Source organism: Crocodylus siamensis, chromosome 10 (genome assembly GCF_052110815.1).
Source record: "Crocodylus siamensis isolate JL-2025a chromosome 10, ASM5211081v1, whole genome shotgun sequence".
NCBI lineage: Eukaryota > Metazoa > Chordata > Crocodylia > Crocodylidae > Crocodylus > Crocodylus siamensis.
Window position 1 is genome coordinate 28,437,858 of NC_143404.1, and position 27,121 is coordinate 28,464,978.

Genomic DNA, 27,121 nt, shown 5'->3' on the forward strand with positions numbered 1-27,121 from the left:
GGGCCATATTTCGCCAGCCCCTGTCCTAAACCCATTAAAAAAAACACACCCTGTTTGCATTTGTCAAGCTGGGAGGATTTGGCCACTATCACATGTAAACAAAACACCACTAAGTATTTCACTCTGTGGCATCATGTATTTTAGTAAAATATTATTCCAGATTTGCATCTAGTTTCACTTATATGCTTTGAATTTTAAAACTTCAGTGTCAAAACAGAAACTTGTAGGGTGCTAACAGGTATTCCACATAACTCAATGTTTCTCCATCCAACATGTGTCAAAATCTGAATACATTTTAATACAACCATCTTTTGCCTAACTTCCCATTCATGGCTTGCCACCGTAGATCACATTTCTGAGGAAAGTGGATGGAACTGGTATACAGAAAACTGTCTGTTAATCCAAAGGTGAATAAAATTAAGAGGCTGTCTCTGGGTTTAAGGTAAATGCTTGCCATAGTCCTCAGTTCCAACCCTATTCTTCTGTACTCAGCAATATTTCATAGATATCAGGGCTGGAAGGGACCTTGGATTATCATCGAGTCCAGTCCCCTGCCCCAGTGGCAGGAAGTCAGTTGGGGTCAAAGGATCCCAGCAAGATAGGTGTCCAAATGTTTCCTGAAAGAGTCCAGAGTAGGTGCTTGCACCACCTCTAGAGGAAGTCTATTTCATGCCTTGGTGGCTTGGACAGTAAAGAAGTTTTTCCTTATGTCCAGCCTAAAACCGTCTTGGAGGAGTTTGTGACCGTTTGACTTTCTCATCCCTATAAGTGTGATGTGGGGGGCATTCCCCCGAGGCCTGGAGTACCTTGCATTTTTCGCTATTTTCCGCTATTCAATGTCATCAGCTTTTTATCTGCCCATTTTCTGAGCCTGTCAAAGTCGGCTTGGATCACCAGCCTACCCTAGGTGTGGATGCTTTACCCCAAAGTTTGATGTCATCAGAGAACTTGGCCAGTCTGTTTCTGAGACCAGTGTCCACATCATTAATAAAGATGCTAATAAAGATATTACTCCAGGTGAATGGCAGTTTAGACTGGCATTTTATAATAACATGTTGCACTCCTGCTGTATACTGAAATGCTATTATTGTATTAGTAATAAAATACACCATTATGACTGAACACCAATACAAAACATCATTACATTAGTACTCAGAGTAATAGTTCAAAAGCTGACCTCCTGTATAAATACTTTAATCCTGCATCATTAAACAAGCAACTACACAACTTTTAAAATATTTCTTTAAGAAACACCTATGGCAGATACAAGGATTCTAACAGTAAGAGGAAGACATATGGAGGGAGACTACTATGATGCTATTCAAATACACATACATTTACTACAGTACAAGAATGATTGTCAGCCTTGATTGCCAAAAAAACCAAAGTGTCTTTGCTAAGTATATTTCCACCACCAGAATCTGAGAAACTGTAGTAAATGCAGTCTACCTCAGACCAAGGGTTGCAAGGTGCATGTGGCTTGCAACAAAATTAATGTGTGCATCTTTAAAGTTAGAGCCTGGCTAGTACAGTGTGGACTAGAATGGCTTCCTTGCCTAGAAACAACTTTGCCATTTTATAGGAAGTATTTCTATTGCTTTTCACTACATCATATTTTTGCTCATGCAAGGCTTAGCTGTCATTAACATAAAACTGTAAGAAAAACCCAACAACATATTATGCAGGCCATTGTTAAGGATAGATAATTTAGTGCTGTGGTTCTCAACCTTTTCTGACTTAAGACATGCCAGCATAACTTTTTCTGAGTTTAACAGGGCCCCATTTAAAAAAATAACGTGGGAAAAATAATAAAGCAATTCCTCTGTAGCAAAGAACTCAGAAAGACTACAACAGGTCAGAATATTTTTAATACTGCAGATTCCTATTTGAAATCTCTGGGCTTATCTTGTAACTCACATGTAGGGAATTATACAGTACCCTTGAAAGCACCCCAGAATATTGTGGTATCCTGCTTGAGAATCATGGCTTTACTTCTTAGGCGGCTGCTGCTAATGATAGAGATGGACGAATAATTTAAAATGGGCAGACTCTACCATCTCAGGGTGGAATACATTAGGTTGCGAAGTAGAAACTTCTCCTAAGAACTAGGCACCAATTTAAGTAGCCTATCTCTAATGATGGTCCAGATTAAGGGCATAGGAAAAAGTTATATCAACTGTTATTCTAGTTCCAAAGTTGACATGTGGACAAGACAGTTACAAAATAGATTGCTGATTATACTTCTGCTTAGACAAGGATATGTTTGCCACAATAACAACAGGCTGAAACAGGTCACCTTTACAACAGGTCAGAAATATATCAGCATTGAAATCTGAAAGATGTTTGATAAGTACCAATGTGTTACTCTTTTTAGATGCATCAAATACTTGCAAGGTGTTTAAAAGAATATTTACTTTGATCCACTAGAAATTAATTACCTATTTCCACAAAAAATATTCTTATTTACATGGGCAAATATTCACTGCCTAGAGTGTTGTACACTGGCCAGGTTTCAGGCATTTCTGTCCAGTTTTTCACTTGAACCTAATGAATGAGTCTGGAACACCAGGTTTTCTTGAGCTCTTCAATCCTTTTTAATGTATACTCCCATCACAGCATTCTCTGCTCTCAATAGTGTTAGACATGTCTTTGCAATTTAAATGGGAGAGATAAAGCTTGGTAGTGAGCAAGGATCCTGGTTCTCTCTGTTGAAAAATGCAAAATTCTCTGATTAAAAAAACCCCAAATCTGCATTTTTCCATTATGAAAATGAAATACTTATATATGTGTGTGCGTGTATCAATTGAACACAATGTGTTACTGATATATTTACAGTTTTAAAACAATTTGGGAAACCATGAGTGCCTCAATCATTATAATAAAATAAATTCTAAATATCTATATATTTTGGCAGTTGATTTTGGGTGTTTTTATCATGGCAAATCAGAGCTCCCCCTGTCCCCTTTGCTTACCAAGATGTGGGTCCAGCTGTAGTTGTCCTGATATACCAGGACCCTGCCCATGCTGTTGCCCCTCACTCACAATCCACAGTCCCTCTAACCTTGCCAGTGCCCCTCATTCCTGACCCTGTCCCCTGTCCGCCCCCTGTTCCCCCCAGCCATGCCAGTGCCCTTCACTCCCAACCCACAGCCCATTCCCCCTTAGCCCTGCTGGTGCCCCTCACTCTTGACCTGCAGCTCTCTGCCCCTACTTGGCCCTGCCAAAAGGGGTCCCCAGCTGCTTCCCCACCCTGCCCAGCTCCATGCAGATTCACAGGATGGTGGTCTGTGGGACATGGTGGGGACAGCCTCTAGCATGATATACATACACTGTACCTCATATAGTAGTACAGGCAGAGGCTGGGCTACCACATGCTGGGGCTGGGCGGACCAGTGCCATATTCCACAGCAGTAGCATGAAGCAGAGCATGGCTCTGGCCCAGACCATGCTGTGGGCAGCAGGTGGAGGGCAAGGGGCTCCACGCAGCCTCCGTCCCACTGGGGCTGGAGTGCAGCAGCTGCGGTGGCTCTGGCTTGTGTGGGTGGCAGTGGAGTGAATCCAGCCCCAGCACAGGCTGGAGGAAAGAGAGGGAGACACCTGTGGCACCCCCCACCCCAGGCTGGGGCTTCCATGCTACACCAGGTGTCCTGGCCACAGAATCCCCACCCTGGGTGGCATCTTCTAGATGCCCTGCCCAAGTAGCATCAGGAGGCGCTACTTCACTGTCAGGGCGGCTAGGATCTGGAACCAACTTCCAAGTGAAGTGGTGCTGGCTCCTACCCTGGGGGTCTTTAAGACAAGGCTAGACAATCACCTTGCTGGGGTCGTTTGACCCCAGTACTCTTTCCTGCCATGGCAGGGGGTCAGACTTGATGATCTGCTTGGGTCCCTTCCAACCCTACTAACTATGAAACTAAGAGCACAGGCACTGTCCCCAGTGTCTCTGGCCTAGCCACACAGCCCCATGCTGCTCCTGAAGGCCCAACCCCCTTCCTCGGCTGGAGGGGCAGGCACCTTTGGGTGGTCCCACTGGCAACAGCACAGGGATGGGCTTGCCAGCAGCCTCAGACCCCCCTGCCCTGCCACAGCCCCAGTGCCTGGACACCTTCCCCAATGCCAGGAGGTACGAGCAGGCACCCGCCCCCTACCTTACCCTCTCCATGTACACATCCCCCCTGTACATCCCTGCCAGGCACACACATACACATACATACACGCACGTGTGCACACCTGCCTGCCCGCCCCATGGACAGTCCCCTAGCCCTGGCCTGCCAATCCCCTCCCCATCTCCCAGATTTACCTGTATTCACCTACCAGGGCTGCTCCCACCCACTTGCCTGGCTGTATGCTGGCCACGCGTGGTTGTGTGCACACAGGCATTTGGTGTCCCCTGCCTCCAATCACACTCCTCCGTGTTTTTCTGCAGCAAACACAAAACCCAGATCCCTGGTAGTGACGAAGAAGCACCACAGAAATGGTGTTTTCTGTTGCTGTTCTATTTTTCTTCCTAATAATACCCTTTTTCCTGCTTTAGGGCTTTGCATGAAGGAAGGAACAAGAGGCCAGAAACTTCTGCCACTCCAGCAACAGCTTATTGAGCTGGGTGTCAAAGCACAGCCCTGCATCTTGTACAAATTTTGCACTTGGTATTATTTCCATATATTAGAAGTTCCAAAATCTGGTCAAGGATCAAACCAACAATGTTTGTGCCAAATAATTTTTATACGTCCAAGTCTGTCTGCAGTCAAATCTAGCTATTTTATTAGCACATACTTGAAAGCAAAAAAGCAAAATGAGCACTCATAAAATATTAGTAACAGTTCAAGCACAAAACATGATTTAGTGTTTTACCCACCCTCCAGTAGGTTTTCCTGTCATTCTGCCAGAGAAGTCTCTCCATAGTTCCTAAGATGAAAAGTCTCTATGAATGATCTCCTGGGTCAAGTACACTAATAATATCTTGTGAGATCTTTACAAGGCTTATTCTTAAGGTGAAGAATAAGTAGCACTGAAAGGCGTCTTTAAATTAGAGCCAAGTTATATAGATACTGGCAACAAAATCATATCAAAATGGCACTGAAGATGGTCAAGACAAGATTTAGATCTTAATTTTCAAAAAAAGCCAATTCAAAACAAAAGCCAAATACACTATTAAATCCTTCAACTTTGCACTGGATCAGGTTTAAAATGGCTCTCAGGAAGTGGAACATTGTTGCTCTCAAAAGGAGTAATCCAATCTGGCAGTGATAGAAACACTTTATTCCAATTTACGATATGGATAACGCATGGAAAGGGGTAAAAGTTGGAGCCAATGTTAAAGTCACTGATGAAAGAGTTGAGAAAGTTCTACACAGAGGATGTCAGAGGACCTTATGTTTTAAAAAAAGATCCTGTCCTCCCCAACCTTCCCCTGTATTCTCCAGCCATTAACAACCGTGTAATTTGTAGGGGGCATCTATTGGATGCAGCTAAACTGACTAACTGAGGGGCTTACACTCTCTCCTTCCCCTCATTGCTCCCTCAAAAGGATTGTTGCTGCTTAGTAGTGGCAAGGCCTGCAAGATAAAGTGAAATCTCCAGGCAATTGTCCTTCCCATTATCACGCCGCCTTTATTTTCCTGTGTTGGTATGTTCCTTTCCTTTATAGGTTTGTACCCCTCTTCCTTATCAGCTGTCAGTACCCCACAGCAACATGTTGCCATGTTGTAATGAGTGGACCTGCTTGTGATTATACAGCTATGAAGCGGCGCAGAGGGATTTAAATGAAAACCCTCTTGGTATCTCCTAACTGTTCTCTGCATGTTATCTGGCCTGAGGATTGTTTTTGAGAAATCATTTGTAGTAGTTATTCATTGTTTTTCTCATCCACAATACATCACAAAGGAACAAGGAAAAAAACCGATCAAGTTACTCTAGGGACTTTAGCAGTCCTGATCAGAAATTAATAGCCATGTTCTTAGCACTGTTTGACCTCATCTAAAAAGAAGAAAAACATCTTAATTCCCGTGCTACTGGGACTCTTGGTGCAAGTCAGGCAACAGGATCATAATGTATGTCTCTCTTTAAACTCCAGTTGCAGTTTTAGCATCCAAACCAGGAAGTTTAGCTTCTCAAATTAGATTTGTATCAATTCAATATTCCCTTATAATCAGTGTCCACTGCTTTAGCTAAAACAGATTGAAAGTTTAACTCTTTGAGCTTGATTCTCCGCCCATAGAAGTTTGAGACTGGGTTATTCCTTATTTGCACTCTTAGCAGTATGCAAACAGAAATCAAGTCTTCCCTGAGGACGGGGCTAAGGATCAGAAACCAGAAAAAACATTTACCATCTTAATGGAAGGGGGGGAGGGGGAAACAATTTATGAATTCAAGTTCCCTCCCTTCAAACTCCCATTTCATTATTCATTAAGGAAAATCTGTCCTGGAAGAGGCAGTTCAAAATTAAATATTTAAATTTACATGTTATTAAATTTCCTATTGTTCCGTTGGAAGATGGAAGTCATAAATCAACTCTGAATTAATTTCAAAGAGATCTTAGAAACTGATGAAGATTTGGTATTACTTATATTAGCAACTCTTTCTATTCCTCCCCTGAAAATGTATGTCTGGTTCTATGAGAAAGGAATTCACCCTATATTTATGATTTTAATGGTCCCCCACTAAAAATAGATTTCAAGAGACTGGTAACAAATAGTGGCTGCAAACATGCATTCAAGTGATCTGGGAGAATTCTCCTGGGTTTGTTCTCCTGGTAGAAAAAGTTACCCAGAGATGCCTGAATAAACATTTGAATGCTGAGCCCTTGAAGAGCAGAGAGTTTGCAGTGCTGAGGCTGCAAAGCCAGGGGTTGCTACATACCAGCCTGCTGTGCTGCTCTCTCAGTCTGCCTGGAGAGAGATGGCACAGGGCAGTCCTGATGAGCTGACCCAGCTGCTCAGGGTCAGCCTGCATTTCCCTATAGCATAACACAGTATTATGAGGGGAACATGTTCTGTTCCACCCTGAATGACATTTTGTCTTCAGACAGCAGGGCGGAGGGGAGCAAAGCACCATGAGATGTTGAAGGGCTGTGCTGTGGCTTCTCTCAGAAGTGTAGTTTATATATACTTTTGCTCTCCCAGGAGAAACTCTTCTGAGAGTGATTTAACTCTGGTTGTTCCCAGGTTATTTTTCTTCTGGAGCAGTCATTTTTGCTTTGAGAGAAAGATCCTGAACACATGTATACTAGTGGTTTCTACTGAGAGAGCAGAGACTTTCCTAGGAGAAACTGAATGTCTATGCATGGCGAGTGTCATAACAAAACTGCATCAATAACCTAGGAGTCCAAGGTCATTGCTGTACTTCAGAACACCTTTATTTAGAACTTGGTACCAGCTCCTGGGATAGAAAAATTCCTTTTATTCTGACATTCATTGAAGTTAATGAGAGAACTCCTTCATTACCTATCTCAATTACCAATAAGCAAATCATGAACGAGGTCACACACCTGAGCAGTTTTGATTCTATTCAACTGAAGACAGTGGTGCAAAAACATACTAGTCAGCTCATTATATTAATCTACAATATTCAGTTCAATTCTCTTATATCGAAGCTGTTTTATTCTTAGTTATTTAATTGTTATATGCAACACTGTTTCTTTGGACCTTTTTCCTTATATTTTCTTCACACAGGCACTTTAAAAACAATGGACTTGTCTACATGTGCCATTAAGCTTCCAGGCATTTGGTTTACACATGTACCCAGACCGCCACACATTCAGCTGGGTTGCAGCAAAGCTGTTCTGACCAGGATCAATGTGCTGCAGAGGGGCTGGCTGAGGCACAAAACTGCTTCACTGAGGGGGACTAACTGGCAGGCAGTCCCTGCACTGAAGCACCCTCATACTCCAGCCAGATGGGTCAGCGTCTACATGTGCGCTGCTGCATGAAAAAACTCCAGAGTAGGGTAGTACTTGCATTACAATTACTACTCAGTATTTACAAGTACTAACCTGCTGCAAAGTTTATTAGTTTTCTGTGCCCTAATAAAGGTACACATGTAGATGCTGAGACATTTACGGCAGTTAATTAATCAACTGTGCAGCAAATGTCTTGTGTAGATACACCCAATAAGAAATTTTGAATGATCCATTAAAGTATGAAAATAAAATCACTTGAGCTGTGGTCATTTAGTGCATCACTCACAGAACACTGACAAGAGCAGGGCAATACCCCTTTGCCTGTGTTATTTCATAAAACCATTGTATGTCAGATTGCAACGGCTGACAAATGCATTAAAGCTGGTGACTAAAAGCTTTGTGACTTAATGTAACTGATCAGTATGTAGATTAAATTCACCTTGAATGAGCAAAGAGCAGGTAGAAGAGAAATCAAAGATCCACAAATCAAATTCACATAAAGAATTAATTCAGAGGGCCTAGGGGAAGGAAACAGAATAGCTACTGTAAAGGGATAGAAAGAAATAATTCAGCTGTGTACCACCTAAACATTGTTTGGGGCCTAAACATGAACTGTTAGGCTCAACCAGGTGCTATAAACTAAGCTAAAGCCACCCCACCCCGCTGTCCCCTCTCCCCCCACACACACCTCCTCTGTGACTGCCTCAAAGATTATTAAAAAAAACAAAACAACCAGTTCCCTTGCATCTAAACAAAGCTGATGTTTTGGCTGACAGAAAGTCTTTGCATGGTGTTTTATGTCTTTACCTCCATAATGTGGCAGTGAGTTGGAGGGTTGTGGTAGACGGAGATAGGAGAAATTTGTCATACTATTTGTAACTCATCAATTTGTGTAATCACCCTGTGGTTGAAAATACAATACTCCCTTCTTTAATGTAGTGCCTTAAGTGCTAACTGAATCACAAAACATTTTGTGGAGTTAAATAAAGCAGCTGCATGGGGGAAAGGATGCATTTCCAGATTAATTTGAGAACAGATGGCATTAAGGCAGAGCTCCAGGAAGGCTATTCCAACATAAATGCTCCAGAGGAGAAGACCCTCCCATGATGAGTAGACAGGTTGTCTTAATAGCCAGAGAGAAGTGCGTGGTAGATTAAGAGACGGCTAATAAATCGCCCAACATTTCTCCATTGATTTCTCACAATGAAGCGTTAGAGGGAAAGAAAGCCAAAATATTTTTGCCACTGGAGCGTGAGCCGTGCTCACATCATGTTAATTACCTTTCTCAGTACCACAAAGCCACTTAGATATTTCTTGAGCTGTATTTGCAAGCCTGCCTCCATGCTGCTAAGCACAAATGAATCTTCCACATTTTCTCTTATGCTGTAACCAGTCTTTCATGGGTGTGACCAAACCAAGTCTTTCTGGAGCTATACCATTATTTTCAAACCTTTCAATTAAAATGCAAAAACTGTGCACTTTGATTTGAAACCTTAGGCCCCGTTCTGCAAAAGTATTTAGGCACTAGCTTTCACTGATATCAATGAGAGTTGAGTGTGTACATACCTTTGTGCATTTGTATCTTAGTCCCTATAACCCACCTGCCAATCTTTTAATGGTATTAATGTTTGCCAGGTGGGAGAGGCAACATGGTGCTATAGAAAAGTCATCAGAGAGAAAGTCAAACTACTGGGGTTCAAGCAGTAGCAATGCTGCAAACATCCGGCAGCATTTCGCATGTCAATAATGTGGTTTCTCCAAGTATATCTTCATTTCTTATAAATATGGCAGATTCCATATTTATTGGTAAAACAAGCTTGCAAATTTTAAAATGTGTTCTGCAATGGGAAGTGGGCCACGCAAAAGTGCTCAGAATCAGTCTAAAGTAATTTGCTCTACTCCAAATTAACATTTATTTTTTAAATTATTTTCTTAACTTGCTTTTAGTCTGCATCAATTTTTACTCTTGCCACTACGAGCACCCAGCTTGGGAATCCTGTGATGAAATCGCTAATGTAGTGGACAAAAAAGGGCAAGAAACATAAAGATTTTTCTTCTTCTCTGAAGAACTGCCTACTGCCATAAAACAAACCCTGAACATATACCCTCAACACAACAGTTCAGTGTATTTTATCTCATCACTAAGCTTGTCGCTGTGATACACAAAAGCCTTTTAGCACCAGCTTGTGGCTTGTAACGGTGGTTCATATCACCTTAAATTATGTAAAATGTATTCTCAGAGGGATAAGCCCTGTGCAGCGCTGTCCTGAGCAGAAATAGCTCAATGTAAAGATCTGGTAACCTCATAGGCAAATACTAATTAAATTAGCTCGTAAATTCAGGGAAGGGAAGCTGGCCTGTTCCACAGTGGAGCTGGAATTTTAGATGCCCTTTAGCGCTCTTACTTTGGTGAGTTTTCAGAAAATTACATTCACAGATTTTTTTGTGAAACAAATGAAAATTAAATGGAGGTCACCGCTCAGTTTTCCCTTGGAATTAACTCCTCCAGTTTTAGAACTGCATAGCTCAGGGCTGTTCAGTTCAACTTCTGAGTTTCCGGGCAGGGGCTGAACCCAGAAGTTTGCACCAGTGGGGACCACAGGCCTATGGACTGCTCCAGGGTGAGTCACGGGTCTCTCCAGCCACATACCACCTAGATTTCCCCCTCACCACACCATGCACCTGTGACCAATCCCTCCCCCCACAACACACACACACTCTCTCTCTCTCTCTCTCTCTCTCCCTCTCTGCCGTCTACTTGGCAGGTCTTGGCCCGTAGCATGCCACACACCCCAGCTTTAACTAAGCTCTCCTCATGTAAACATCTCTATGTGTCACTGCACAGTATTGTTTTTCTTCTGAAGCACCAGTGGTTGAATTCTTCACTCATTCAAAACTTCTTTCTTTGCAGGGAAGGAGTGACCCTGGTTATTTGCCTTGTTAACTGCTAATGGTTTCTTACCCACACACCTTTATTCATACCTCTCCGCCCCCCCGTCTATGACGGCCTGTTACTTTTCTAACCCTTTTCTCCTTTAGATTGTAATTTATTACATCCCAGAGTTCACAGAAACATCAGGTGCTCAAGGCCTGTGAAAATCAGGTCACAGTTTCTTCTGTGCATCAGTAACGTGCCATGAATTTTGGGGCCTTCTCCATTACATAGTTCTCACTTTTCCTTGGTTTTGTTTAGAAAGCCCTATAATCAGAGGTACTTGTACTGTAACTATGTAAGGGCATACAGTCAGGCATCAAGTATCGAAAGCAGAAAAAGACTGCTAATAAAATCATTTTCCTGCTGTTTGCTTCAGTCTTTAAGTCCCCAGGAGGACTCCTTCTTCAGTCCTGTACTTAGATAGGCACAGTTGCTTTTATGTTTTAAAAAAATGTGGTTCACCTCCACAAGATTATGCTGACTGGCAAGCAACACACAAAAAAGGACTCACCACCTGCAGACAGTTATAAACACTATGACATCAATTTCATTGGTGGCTTTTTCCTCCTGTAAACCTTTGTGCACATATCACTTTTTGAATCAGGGGAGTTTTCCCAACCCCTAATGTCATCAGAAATACTCATGCAGTCATAAAAACACCTCCTTCCTTCCCATATACTACTACTACTTGTAAGGGGCTAAATGGACAGTTTGGAGGACTGAAGCCAAGAGAACCAATTCATTGTAACCAATGCCATTTCAAGGTCCTGCATGCTCTCACACTAACATCCTTCACTCTTCAAGGTTCACTTCTAATGGAGGAGGGGAAACTTGTTTTGTAAGCTCATTCAGTCCTTGGCTAGCCTGTCTGCCAATGCTGCCAGCAACTGTGGATAATATAATGAAGGTTTTTGTAATGCAGGGCATGTAGCAGTCTGAGCACTGAATCAAGAATCAGTGTTCTATTCCTAGCATTAACAGCTTTTCTTGAGACTTTAGGCACTCACCCTCCTTATAACTTCAGTTTCTTCACCTGTATACTGAGGGAAAATGATACCTCCTTACCAGATAGAATTGTGTTAACATTTACAGCAGGTTTTATATTTTATTAGAGTAATTATCACTTAAACCGAGATAATCTCATATGCCAAAGAATCACACTCAGCCAAAGGTGCAAATTCATATGGACACAAAAATCAACTTCTGAATAATTTTCCTTTGAATAAATAATGATATCTATAGAATTCTGTATTATTAAATTACTTAATATATATTTATATAGGGTTATGTGCATATGCATGTGCGTGTGCATATACTCACCCACACATGCACAAACAATTCACTTGGGAGTTTGATAAGTATTATCAACCTCATGTTACCAACAAGGAAATTTAGATGATGAAGTTAAGTATCATGGCTTGGGAGGCATGCAAAAAATCTGTTTTGGAGTTTGAGACAAAACATATACTCGTAGACTGCACCTTCATCAGTCAACACAGATTAGACCTTCTTAATTCATCCCCTTTGTATTCTAGTCAACTGTAGAAACTGGAGAGATGTTCCCTTGAGAAATGCCAAATTCCTACTTCTTAATTGTTCCTCCACATTTAAATAATTTCTAATAGAACAGTTTGAAAAGATTTTGAGAATCAAGTCATTAACAGAGCCCAATAGCTCATCTAAGATGGAACAAATCAGAATAATTTAACATATTACCAAACAATTTAGCAGTGATGTAAACCAAACCAGTTCTGCCACTGAATGACATTTAAATAGGACTAACATAATAATACTCCATTCACTGTTTGTGTATGAATTTCATTATGAAAATGGCAGAAGATAGATAAATGAATAATTAGCATCATTACCAGAGCAGACAAAGTCCTTCTTCTGAACATTCACCACAAGCTGACCCCGCATGTTCCCAGGTGTTACACAGAACGTGAACTGCCCAATAGTGCGCCTCTGACGCAGCCAGTCAGACAGCCACGCCAGGTGGCAATCACAATGCAGGAAATTTGTGTGAAGCCGCCTGCAACAGAGAGAAAGAGTCACATCACAGCTGCATGTCGTGTTCTAGTGGTAAAACAGAGCAAACTAGTACTAGTCTGGTTTTCCTTCAGGAGAAAGTTAAATAAGTACAGGGGAGTTGTAGCAATTGAGACTACTCCAGGATTAGGGGTAAGAGAGACAGCGAATTGAAGGTGCTTCCATTTGATCATTTAGCTTTTGATATTACATTGAAATGGACTGTGTGAACTTTATAAGAGGTAGTGTTAAGGGTACATCCAAAAGAATGGAGGCTTATGCAGTCACCAGAGGAAGCTACAAAACTAGGCTGAAAACTTGCCGCATAGATGTATTTATCAATGGTATAGCTGATATTGTGTTCGGTTCTGCACTGGGTTTCTTGTATATATTAATTTGCCCAAAAGCAACTAAATATGCTTCTGTGCCTTCCCCCCACCCCGAAACCAGTATCTTTTAACATGCTATAATTTCATGTAATTACTATGGTTTTGGAAGGGATTTTTCATTTCAAGACAAGCAGCCAGGCAATCAATTGGAAAAGATATACATTTATACATTTGCGCTAAAGACTCCTGGAAACATTATCAATCTTAAAATACAAAAAACCCACACCTCTTCAAGGTAAGATGCAGCTAGGGACAAATCTGATCATTTTTAAAACTACTACAAACTTTAGGTCAAAACTAATTATGTCATTCCTTTTAATGAGTCATTCATTTGTAGTAATGTGACCAAATAAATAAAACATACTGAAACCCTGCAAAGATCAGATTAGACAAAGCACTATTAACTCATATACCACACATTACATTTAAAATACAATTGGTGCACACAGAACTTAGCTTTGTCTGCCTCTAAAACAAATGAACTATCAGTCTGAGAGATCTTCATATTACATGGCAGCAGTTTAGATCAGTGGTGGCGCCTGAGCTGACAGTCCCTAGATTTGTATGTCTGGGGGTTGCCAGTGACATATTTTCAGTAAAGGAACCGCATGTCTCAAATTCACTCCCTTGCTCTGCTCAGTAGTGCTTATATATTCTGACCTTCAGAGTACAAAGTAAAACATATCTATTCATCTAAGATTTTAAAAAGGAAGAGGAAGGAGTCTTCTTATAGGTTGCAAAACTTTGACGCAATTGTCCACCAAATATTTGGGAAAATATTTTTATTTTTATTATTTTTCATGTGTCTACTGTTATTGTTATAGAAAGGGCAATATTACAGAAAGGGCTCATAAAACAAAAATCTGTCGAAGAAAGAAGGAAGCATCTTGTTCTTCCACTCTCCCAGTTTGCTTTATGACTACATTTGTATAGTTAGTTTCTTGACTTAAGTATTTTAACAGTGGGAACTGAATCCCTCTTCAATCCACTCTCTTACTCTAGTTGAACCCTGACTTTAGCACAGTTTGTATCATTTGCACTGAAATTCTGCAGCGTATAAAACTGTGGATTGAATGGAAATGCCTCTGGAGGGGAACCCATTGTAAACAAAGCTGTCAAGCTTAACCAAGTAGCCTGTAGGAATATAACTTTGATAAATAAATTAACAAATATAGTAAAAATGTTTTTAAAAGTCTTCCTTCCATTGTGGCTGGGAAGTATGGCACATCAGTCCCTTGTGTGCATCAAGAAGACTGAAGTCATTTGGTGTATGTTTAGTATCCCTTTAACTAAAAAAAATGTAATGCTCTACTTCAGCAGTCACTCACAGATGCAGAGACAGCAGGGGACTCACTATTAAGGAAATGAATACAGGGACCATGCCTAGCATAAATAAAGCTGTTGAAAGCAAAGGAAAGCAGATCAATGCAAACTAATTCCTGTCGGTTCCAATCAAGGCTAAAAGATCAATAAAACTTAACAACAGAAGAGAGAGTTAGGTAAAACAGATCAACATACAAGAGCTGATTTTTAAAAAGAATTTGTTAAATACTACAATTACATTAGTACATTTTACTTTTCCTTAAAGGTCACATTAGTTAGACAGGTTCTTAATTTCCCTCACCCATCCACCCTAATGGGATGGACTCTTTCCTTAAAAAACAAAACATGAGTCTCATTCTTACAGGGAGCTGGACTGAACACCTTGACAGGAAACAAAAGGGAAGAGAAAAAGGGCTACTTATCCATAGGCTAAATAATACACAGTCATCTAGAGTATAAGCTCCCCCAACTGCCCAACAGGGAAGTCTATCTAGGGAACCCCATCTATAGGGAACTGCAAAGCATATTTAAGGGGTGTAGGGCATGTCATTTTCAAGGCTTATTCAGTCCCTGGACTCTGTATTCAACGTGCTAACAAAAATGGCTCAATGCAATGATATTTCTGCCAGCCAGAACTACACTGAGACCAAATTCACTTTACAGGATAGTGCACAGTGACAGCAACAATGTGGGTGGGTTATACATATGGACTGTATTTGAATCGATAATTGACGAATTAAAGTACTATAATTCATCCTCCCTACTTCAAGCCATCATTCCTAGAGGAAAACATGTTTTCTTTAATAATTTTTTTTTCAACAGTATTGTTGAGATTATGTACAATATAAAAGGAAGAAATTACCAAGAAAAATAAATCAGGAACATGATACAAGAGAAAATATTGTGCTTCTCCCAATTAATATCTTCATATTAACATTTTACCCACAGAACAATAAGCCAATTATTTTTAACTTGATTGTGCAGAGATGTATTACTTCTGTGGTTAAAAAGGGGCATTACCACTTACTTCAGTGAAACAGACGTTTAATATTAAAGCTAGATTATCCAGAAATAGGAATGAAAGATGTTCAAGAACATTTAATAATCTCAAGGCTATGCCAAGCTATTTTATTATTTAGAAATCATTTTTGTGAGACATGATGGTGGTGATTGGGAAAAACTGAACAATTCCAGCTTTGAGCTGAAAGACATCAAGAAATATTATCAATTCATATGTTTATTTTACATTAATTATTCTTTTGATGGTTTTACTGCCTCTGACAGATGGAAGGTAAAAATGAAAAACTAAACAGTTTTATTATATTTCTACCCTCCTATGCAGTTCTTATACTGAACTGTTTAGAAGGGTGTTGCATATTGTTTGGCAGCCTTTGGAGACTGAAACATGCCACTTGATATTGATGAAACTACCTTTATAGAACATAAGGTGAATGAATACAAATGCTAGTTTTTAAAGGTGCCCTTTTAGTCACAGACTCTAAATTAAATTTCCAGCAAATCCTTTTAGAGTGGGTCAGCATTCATGTTCTATAAAATGTGGCTCTCAGAATTCAATATAAAAGCTTCCCTTTATAAATCCCATTTATGACTTCCTTCCTTTTTTTTTCTTTAATTACAGCGAAAGGGGATTAGTCAGTGTAAGTCTCCAGGGAGCTATATACAAAGCCATCTCCGAAATTAAACTAAAGGGAAAATGGCAGCAGGCACTGAGCTCTGGTAACAGACAAGACTGATTGATCGGAAGTAGCCAGGCAAATATTCTGGACCATGGAAAGGGAGACGGATAGGACAATATGTTGCCTCCCACAACATACTTCCAAAGGACAATAATATAACTTCTAATCAATCAGTTATATTATAATATGCTAATGTCCAATCTTTAAAGAAGAAAAAGAATACATATAAATCAATGGTTATCGCTGATACCAGCCCTGTCAATATACACAATTAAGAGATATTTTTCCTCAGTTAACTTATCTAGTGTGATCACACACACACACATAGCATTCTGCTTCCCGCTAATTTGAACAAGCTGCTACTATTTGGCTTGCTTTGCACCTTGGAGTAAAAACATCTTGGCTAGTTTTGTACTTGGAGTAAAACCAAACAGGCTTTTGTTTAAATGCGATTTCCACTGAAACTGTTTGTTTAATATTTTGGACATCACCAGGTGGGAAGGAGCCATAAAGCTAATGCTACTAGCTTTTGTATTTCATTTCTAAGGCCTTGCTCTAAATTCCTCCAAAAAATACATCATGTCTAATTTAGCTCCTATGAGAGCCCGTCACAACTTTCTCACTAGAAATTTTCTATTGGAAAATGATGATTTTTTGAGGAAAAAATTGTGGAAATGTCCATTTCATTAACTTTTTTCAGAAGAAATCCTAAATGAAGATTTGTGTTTTTAATTTTAAGTCACTTTTCATGTTAAAACTGAACAAATATTTTAAAACATCAACTTACCCAAAACATTCCAATCTTACCAAAATTAAATATTGATCAGCTACCCTTTTCCCCATCAAACTACTTTGTTTTTCTTTTAAAAAAATCATTTTGCCATCACATTGATATTTTTGTTTCTGTTGAATTTTGGGCTGAAATTATTTGAGATATCTGTTCTATGCAAAACAATAAATAAGTTCCTGCCCAGATCAAAAACTTGGGTCAAATAACGTCCTCATTTAAAACTTATAATAATCCTGGCACTTTGTGATCGGTATGGGGGAGGGGCTGGACTAGAGGACCTCATGAGGTCCCTTCCAGCTCTACTTATTTATGGCTAGGTACAGACATTCAAAAAGCCCAAGGTGGAATCGATCTAAATTACACAGTTTTCTGTAAGTGGAGTAGTTTAGACTGGTAGTGAACAGAGCACATATTTCCCTTTGATGGAGCGGGGAGGGGAGGGCGCAAATCTTAGACTGGGTTCCATCATTTTTAAACCAGTCTCTGTGTGCTGAACTTCTGTTCTGTTCTGTTCTGTTGGGGGTATAGACGGTTTTTGTGTGCCAAACTTTTTTTCTGTTCAGGTATAGACTGGTTTTGTGTGCCGATCTTCTGTTTTGTTACAGGTATTAGATCGGGTTCCAGTCACTTATACTGGTAAAAGTGTAATGACTATACGTGGTCATTTTATGATGCTATAAAAACAGGTTGAATCTGATCTTACCCTACAGTAAATTTGCTCAGCTAAATTTCATAGCTGACATACCAGTATAACAGCAGCTAGGCTTACTTGTTAGATCTTTTTCCCCTAAAGAACCATGATCCTTTTAAACTAGGTAAAGACTGAAATATGCTCTCACCCAATAAGAAGATAATCCTTTATAAAACAGCAATGAGGTAACTTAAAGTTTTGCCTTTTTTGGCTTCAAATATGTTTTGGAGGATTTTACTAAAGTTCACTCAATCTTTTTTTTTTTTAAATATTTTAATACCGTTATTGATTAAAAGGATAAATAATCAAGTTGTAGACAGTTATTATCATCCTAGATTGCTATTTATATCTAAATTTAATACTTACAGTGTCCTGATCTTTGGCATATGGTTGAAGCTGGTAACAGGGATGCGGCTGATGTTGTTATTGTTGAGAGTACTGTAAAAAAAAAGAAAGAAAGAAACACACAGACTGATCAATTATTTACATAGTTTCACAAACACACTATTTGCAGAACCAAACTGATTCAACTCTTGGTAGTAAGTCTGTAAGTCTGTAATGCTGCAAACAGTAAGCCATGCTGACAAATATCTCAGAAGCAATTTGGGACTTATCATGGAGAATATTTTGGGGGCAAAATAGGCACGGAGTGCACACAAATGGATAAAGATTACCATTTAACATGTTCTATTCCAAGCAGCAAGGTCTGTGGAATACAAGATTTAATCTAGCGGAAAAGCAGATCCCTAACTACAAGTTTTCCTAATACATTTTAAAGAATTATTGTGGAATGACTGGACAGAGCATCAAGCTGATGCGTCACAATTTGGGAACCCTAAAACCAAAGATTTTGTTTATAAGTAAAAGGAGAGATGCCAATTCATAAACCTTTTTAACACAGTGAGTTTGCCAAGGGAAAGAATGCTCGTATTGTCCCTTTGGAAAAACATGGAAGAACAGGTTTCATTTTTTTATGAAAAAATATGTGGAGCATAGAATTTTCCATAAGAAAAAAAATATAATGGTCCCAAATGAGAAGTCTATGCACCAGGCATTTCATCAGAGCTAGTCTTGGATAAAAAGTGATTTCAGCTGCTGGAAGGAACCCTTTACAGTTTCTTATGATAAATTAACTGACTAGTTCATCATCAGCTGGGATATGCTGCCCTCATTTATGCTGTTCCTAATTATATCAATGACTCCCTAGCAAATTAAAAGCGATAAAGTTTATCAGCGATGGCATGAGAAATAGAAAATGCACCAAGGGGCATAATTGCCACATCCAGATTGTTCAGAAATTGCAACTACAGCAAACCAGTTTGTTAAAAGACGTGGTCAAACTGGCTATTGATTACATAGCATTCTACACTGAGTACTACTGCTAAATGGAACAAATATGCTATTTAGCATTATTTATAAACTACAGTTATCTGTAATGGTGGCCCAACAATCTGTAGTTTTTTTAGAGTTGTAGTTTAGTTTTTCAGGCTATTTCTCCAGAAGACAACATTTTTGTTTCATTTTTAAATAAGGGATCTGTGTTTGGGCTCAAGAGAAAACTAACGTTCTTTACTTTAGGGTCACCACCATTGTCACTTCCATTTCAGTTGTTCAGGAGTAACTTTTGAGCAGAGGATTTCAGCAAAATATTTTTAAGAATTTTAGAAGAATTAAATTACTTAAAACCCCAAGTACACTGTCATCTAATGTCACAGCCATTTTTTTGACTGGAAATCAACAGCCACAGCAAACACTCTTGTATCAGTATAATACTATACTACCACTCCCACTCCGAGGTCTTCAGTGAAGATGTCCCAGAAAAAGTGCAGTTTTGCCTTAATTTATACCAGAAGAGCCTTCTGGTGTAAATTTACACCAGTTTTGCCTTAATTTACAACAGAAGGGCCTTCTGTTGATGAAGCCATGCCTCTCAGGAATCCTAACCCTGACCAATACAGCTGTGGCAGCAGAATTCTATGGTCAGGACATATCCTGAAGGAGCTGCAACTTAGATCACAGCATACAGCACTACAGCTCAAATCAGGTAAGTGGTAAAGTCAATTTTTGTATTCTTTCCTGCCATGGCAGGGGATTGGACATGATGACCTGCTCAGGTCCCTTCCAACCCTACCAAGTATGAAACTGTGAAACTATGAAATCTGAACATTTTCAGACTCTGGGGCAGAGGACTGTTGGAAATCTAAACCAAATCCACAACACTGGGGAAGGTAAGGAAGGAGTGAGGAAACTGCTATCAAGTGCTTTCCTCTGGATACAAGCTCTGTTTGCAGGCCAGGTCTTGACGTCTGCTTACAAATTAGACATCCAACTTCAGATCTGCTGTTAGTGCCAATTCGAAGAACTATTCAAGACACAAACTGCAATGTCTTTCAGGACATGCGCACACAGTCCTGGGACCTGATCTATGATTACGTGGTATGCATAATCAATCAGGTCCCAGTTGTGCATATGTTTACCAGTGCTTGGAGCTGCACCAGAAACATGATCTAAGGACACTTACTTAAGTTGCATTTTTCACAAATTCTGGTCCTTGAAAGCTGTGTACAACTGTGACATAACATACATTTATGGCTGCAGAGTGCTTTCAAAATGGCTGATCACGTGAAACATTAACCCACGATAAATCAGCGATTAGCTGAAGGCACTATAGAACACAGTATGTTAGGGAACCTGTGTTCAGGTTCCCTTGAGGGTTAATTTTTCATGCCTTTGTTGGGCTGTCAGCGGGAGAGAGAGAGGGGGGAGGAAGAAGAGGCAGCATGCAGTCTTTGCCATGGCCAGAGCCATGGTGGGGTAGAATGGAGCCCCCATGCCTCACAGTCCCCGTCGAGCTACCCCAGATGGGATACTGGGGGAGCCAGGCTATGCCCATGAAACAAGGGGTTCTGTTTTACCTCCCGACCCCTGGTTGTGGCAAAACCAAGCTGGCAGCTGCAACTAGGGTGGCCAGCATAGAGGACAGTCCGGTTGTCCTCTGTTCTCTATTGAAATATAAAGGCGTTGGGGTTTGTATCAACAGAGGAGAGAGTAGCAGAAAACCGGAATGTCCTCTATGATGGCCACTCTAGCTGAAAGCTGCTGCTGTCAATTGGCTTGAGCCAGGGTGGGAGAAGGAAGCCCCCTTTTTCTCACCCTCTACTCAAGCCTGTTGACAGGGGCAGCTCACAGCTGCTGGTTTGGCTTTGCCATGGCTGGAGTTGTGGGGTATGGAATGGAGCTGGAGGGGAGAGGGGAGGTTTGGCAGCCTCCTCAAATGCTTCCAGAGTATCCCTGTCTGCTGGCCAGGGCTGGAAGGCTTGAGCTTCACCCACCAACCCAACAGGCAAATGTCTGTTGAGTCAGGGCAAGGGTCGCTCTAACTCATGGTATTTTATGTAAAGTGCAGGCAGCCTCAGTCAGACTGGGGGGATTAGTGGGCAGGACTGGAAACTAGTGGGTCCATAGAGAAGGGTAGTCCATCTGGGGGTGAAAGGGTCTCTGAGGGTGAGGGAGTAGGAAAAATAGTCCAGGGCTGGGGTAAGTGGTTGTGCTTTCCCAACTCTGGGGCTGCACTCTGAAGGTGTATGCACATTTGATTAGATCAGGTATGGGTTAGCCCAACTTAGTGACTTCATCAGGTAAACTAAGTTAGATTGGGCCAGTCATCTTTTGCCCAATCTAAACTCCCTGGCTAGAAACAGACATTACACATAAACCACTTTAAGTGATCAAAAACTGGTTTAATCCTGTAACCAAAGAGATATTCAGTGCACATAAACCAGTATCAAAATGGCTGAAACCAGTTGAATGTAGCATCAGACTTAACTGATTTAGCTCAAATCAGTTTATGCAATGTCTGTCCCAGACTCCATTCTGGTTTAAGTTAAATCAGACTCCCCCAGCATCCTGGCATGGTCTCTGGGCTGGGCAGGGCTCTCTGCTGCACAGCAGGGCTGGCCCCTCCCCTCTGCTCCATGGCTGCAGCTCTGGAAGAAACTTGCAGGCACAGCAACATCCACCTGGTTTCCTTCTGCTTTCCCCCTCCCCTCCTCACTCCCTGCTAAGCAGAGATCCCCCGTCCCCTCTGCCTTACACAGACACCTCAGCATTAGCTAGCAGACCACATGCTGGATATGCTCTGTGCTGTGGCAGACAGCAGTGTCAGCTTAGGGGCTAATCAAAGTGCAGCTGGTAATGTCCCTCCTTTCTCTCTTTGTTAAAATAACAAGAAAAGTTAGAACTAATGAGAGAGGCTGTTTGTTTTCTGATGGGGTGATAAATGCTGATAAGAGAGCTGATAAATGCTCTGTTATCAAGCAGGCGGGGAACCTCTCCCTAATCCTGCTGGGGCCTGGCCACGCCCTCTTCAGCTCAGCCCTGTGGAAGGAAGAGAGGGCTGCTCTAGCACCCCCTGGCTTGTAGCCTGAGCCACTGCAGGCATGTGTCTGCATTTCTGGGATGTCTGTGCACTTACAAAGTGATTTAGCCTGTCCAGGTTAGATCAATCTGCCAAGATTGAATCAATTCAGGCTCAGGCTTTTTGAATGCCTGTCCCTAGCCCCGGAATGCATGCACAGTTTGACACTTAGATCAACTTAACCCTAAAGTTGATTTAAGTCAGCAGTTCCCAAATTTTGACAGATTGTGCACCACCAATTTAAAATGATACAACCGTAAGTACCACCAGCAAATTTTTCAGTTCAGCCTTAAATACCACCAGCATTTTTCTGTCATATAAAGTAATTATAATAAATCCGTTAATGCGTACCACTGACAAACTGCCTGTGTACCACTGGTGGTACCTGTACCACAGATTGGGAACTGCTGATCTAAGTGTAATGTCTCCATGTACCCTCAGTGGAGCCTGCCTCTTACATAGCCTATCTGATGGTACCATAATAGCAAGACAAATTTCCTACTACACTAGTTTGCATTTTAAAACGAGTGTCTCTTAAAAATATCAGTCATTGCTTAGTTACTGTATGCCATCAATAGTGCAGGACGGGAAGGTTGTGTCAGACAGTTTGCCCAAAGAAGTACCTCAGAAAAATTTCAAACACAAAAATAAAACACTATATAGGAATATATGACTGCAAGAACTGTCCATTGCAGAGGATCATGATTCAAGATTTTAAACCTCAGGTCTCCCTGTCTATACACTGAGAAGCATAATACTTATCTACACAGACACTAAAATATTGAGTATTCATGTATGTAAAGCATCCCTGGATGTGCCTGAAGACATGGGAAGCATTTTTATTGTTGCTACACTTGTGTTTTCATATTGGCCACTTGTCTTCAAGAAGAACAGAGGCCGAGTGCAGGTGATGTACATTTCAGTGTTAGTACAGGGTAGTACTTCAGAAGTGGGGAAAATAACATGAAAACAATTGTGTGGAAAGTTAGTTTTCAGCATTAAACCATACTCATAGTTGATAAGTGAACTGGTCAGCAAGAGCACTAAAGACTGCAGTCCAAGCCCTACTGAATTTAAGGAAGGCTTTCCTTTGACATCAACAAACCATGGATTAGATTTAAAGAAGCTAAGAAAATAAAAATAAAGCAGCTTTCTAAGATAGCATACAAAAAAAATCTCTCAGTTATCTGCCAGAACAATTATTCATTTAGATCCTGAAAATTCAATCTTTGCACTGTTTAATAGGATCAAATATATATTTAAAAATAACTAGCTATTTATAATTAATAGTCAAAAAATCCTAGACAGCCAAATCCCAGAACTGTTACATATACATACTCACATGAAGAGCCCATTTGTTAATAGAAATAAGCAAGAACTTTCCCATATGCCACTAATAAATAAAAACAAACAAACAAGAAACACAACACTGAATTAAACTCCATTTCATTAACATAGTCCTTAAGCACAAACTTCAAGTATAATTGTAGCAGATAACTACTGCACAGATGACTTATTAATATATTATTCCACTGATATTTAAATGTTAACTGTAATGAAGGCAATAAAGCATTTATGATAATAGTAATTATTTCAGCACAAAGAAGGCCAAATACTGCAGTAAAGCTTCCATTGTTCTACAAAGGCTACTAATTGACAGTGAACTGTCTGCATTATGAGTCATGTTTTCAGTTGGGAGATGTTAACCCCTTTGCTCTACTTTGACATATTCATTTCTACCACATCAGTTTGGTTTTTTTTTGTATGAGTGCTAGGGCTGGCATAGGGGGAGTTTCCATGTAAATGGAGAAATGCTGGAGAAACATTCTACAAACTGCATACCAGCCACATAAAGCAGCTTCCAAGCTGCCCATACTTGCCTCCACAGAGACCATTTTAACCCTGTGTGTCTTGTTAAGAATAAAGGAATATAATTCACTAAGACATACAAAAAGCTAGATCACTTGGTTCCAAAATGATAACTTTTATTAGACCAACTGAGAAATTGCAAGAAAATTGTCCTTTTCTGCAAGCTTTCAGGATCAAAGTCCCTTTGTCAGGCTCTGGGGAAAGTATAGATAGTACAACGTGGTAAAAACTTCCCATAGGTAGGAAATAAACTTGGACCCAGAGGGACAGCCTTTCATGTTCAGCTCTCTCTGTGCAAAAATGAAGTTTATTTCCTATGGATGAGGACTTTTTACCACCTTGTACCATTTATACCAGGGGTAGGCAATGTTTTTTGGCTGGAGTGCCGGAAAAAAACACACTGTCTGCCTTTGAAGGTGCCGGAGTGCCGACATGCTGGAGCCCGGAGCAGCTGTTTGTAGCTTCCCGGCTACAGCCAACCCAAGGAGACCCAAGGAGCCCGGTTTGCTTGCAGCAAGGCTTGCAGCTTCCCAGCCTCCTGCTGGGAGCAGCCTGGGCTCTGTGGCTGGCAGCAGCTGCTTAGAGCCCGGGCCGGTGGTGGTGTGCTGAGCAAAATGGCCTTGCGTGCCTTGCTCGGCATGCGTGCCATGGGTTGCTAACCCCTGATCTATACTTTTCCCAGAGCCTGATGAAAAGACTTTGATCCCAAAAGCTTGCAGAAAAGGCCAATTTTCTTGTGATTTTCCAGTTGGTCTAATAAAAGGTATCATTTTGGAACCAGGAGTTCTAGGTTTTTGTATGTCTAATTGTCTCAGACCAACATGGCTACCAAGTACACCTATAAAATTCACTAACATATTCAAATGAAGGTGATGGAGAAAATCACCTCCCACAATATTCTATTAACTGCTATGAAGCATGTTGCATATTTGCTTCAGACTAAGAAATAAATCCATGGAGAAGGCTGAACAGAAGGCAGGCAGCTGGGAGGGTCCCAGGGCTCTTGAAGCCTCGGGCTCCTTTAGCAGTATATGGGGAAACTTACATCATGCCAGGTTCTCACTAACATCATATTTTCACCTGTTGCTTATTGTAGAGCCAAGTTTTTCCTCATCCATAGAAAACACACTGTCCTGTCATTTATATCAATCTAAATTATTCACTTCCAAAAATGCTGAATCAGGAAACAAAAGTTACAGACATTATTTATACCTACAGACTTCCCACCTTGGGCTGCAATCCTGCCAGATCTTGCAAACTAAACAAGCTCCAGCTGCATCAGTACTTAGGTGCCTCCAAGGACTACTATGAGCTGCATAAAGTAGGGTTAGCAATCCTGGATGTAGCACTTTTGTCTTTCAGGCAGCTGACATCAAGTATCATACTTTAATTTATACCCTTGGAAGAACTACCCTACTAAATCGCTTCTAACCTCTATCTGGTTAAAGGGGCACCATATTTAAAGGTACCAGTTTTTAGGTGAGATACAAAAGGGGCCCTGTAGCTGTTAAAGTCTGCAAAGCCTTAACAACTTTTCTAAAAGTAGGAATCCTGGACAACTCCCAAATCTGGAACATATAAGCTCCCTCTTTCTCCAAACTTCCCATGCAAATTCAATTGCATGCAACATGCTTATCGATTTCCTACCTGCTCTAAATTATTTGCAGTATTGAAGATAAAAAGTTTGCTTACATCCCACCATAAAGGTGGCTGTAATTTTCTGATAAATGACTCGATTCGTTTATTACGATAGTTGGTAAAGTGCTTTAGAATGTATTGAAATGAAAGGCCCTATATATAAACATATGTGCATATATTGACACATATACGCAAAAACACTATCGTGATCCAAAAAGAATTAATTCCACACTGGTACCATTTCCCTTATTGCCTTCCCATCATTTTGAGTAGAAAAATAGGTGTCATGAATATCTGATATTCATATAAAGAATTTTTTATTCACAAATATTAAAACAAACACTATTAGCTTCTCAAGATAACTCCAATGCTTTACCCAAATGGAAAGGATTTAGATTGCTAAGCTGCCTAATATTTGAAATCATTTTGCAAGACTCAGCAGCCTATCTTCCCAATTCTGCTGGACTGATTGTGAGCTGAGAAATCAAGGGCTGTTTGCAGAATGGCCAAAAGAGATTTCTTTTCGCCCCACCGCAAGCCTTCAAGTTACAGTGGAAAATTATGATTTCATTCATCTTTCCTAGAACTGACTGATTTTTTTTGTCTATGTCTATAATAATGTGTTAATAAAGTACACACACATCCATCCTACAGTTATGGACCAAGGATATTTTCAGGCAATGGCATCAGAAGGTTAAACAACATAAAAGGATTATTTTAACACTAGCATTTAGGCCAGGAAATGACAACAATCTTAGCAGCCTTTATATTTTTTCAGTCAGCTTCAACTGAAAAAGAAACCATGCCCCAAACTGGGCCAGAACTGAGGACATGCTTTGGGTTCAAAATATAATAGAGAGTCTGATTTTCTTTTAGATTCCACTTCTGCAGCTGATTACCACAAACAGCTAATCAAATTGCAAAATTATATAGTAGATTACATTTTGATTAGCACTTTTTTCTAAATCATAACAAGCATCTACCAGAGTCACCAGGGGGCTGCTGGTCATTCAGTCATTTGAAACACACCAGACTTCTTCTGTGAAGCGTTTGGCTCTGCTGATATATGGAGATTACTACATTTGCTGAATTTTCAGCTGTGAAGAACTAGGTGATCAGATCATCCATAAAAATAATTTCCCACAGAAAGAGATAGGTTTAAACACACTTCTGGTCAGAAATATACATCATATAATGCAGGGGGAATGGAAATGAACTGGAAAAAAAGATATCTGGAAACTCGTATCCTGTGTTTGTGTTGCTGTCTGAATTTCTTCCTCATTTTCAGTGCTACAGATTAATAGCTAATGGTTGCTTGCCAGAGTTTTATGCTTAAAAAGAATGGTGTGAATACTACAAATAACAAGCTACTTAGAGCTTTATGCTTATATGGACTGTGATCTAAATCAGACAGATGTTCTTAATGCTCTCCCCCTTTGCTGCCCCC

At 40.4% G+C, this 27,121-nt stretch overlaps 1 protein-coding gene across 1 annotated transcript in view; it reads right to left on the minus strand.

Moving 5' to 3' along the window:
* SLIT3 (slit guidance ligand 3) overlaps positions 1 to 27,121 on the minus strand; it is a 946,021-nt gene that overhangs the window by 340,609 nt on the left and 578,291 nt on the right. Inside the window, exons 7-8 of the mRNA XM_090064655.1 lie at positions 18,117 to 18,188; positions 12,701 to 12,864 (exon numbers count right to left, since the gene is read on the minus strand). Of these exons, the coding sequence (XP_089920781.1) occupies positions 12,701 to 12,864; positions 18,117 to 18,188 (236 nt within the window). The remainder of the gene's footprint in view (positions 1 to 12,700; positions 12,865 to 18,116; positions 18,189 to 27,121) is intronic.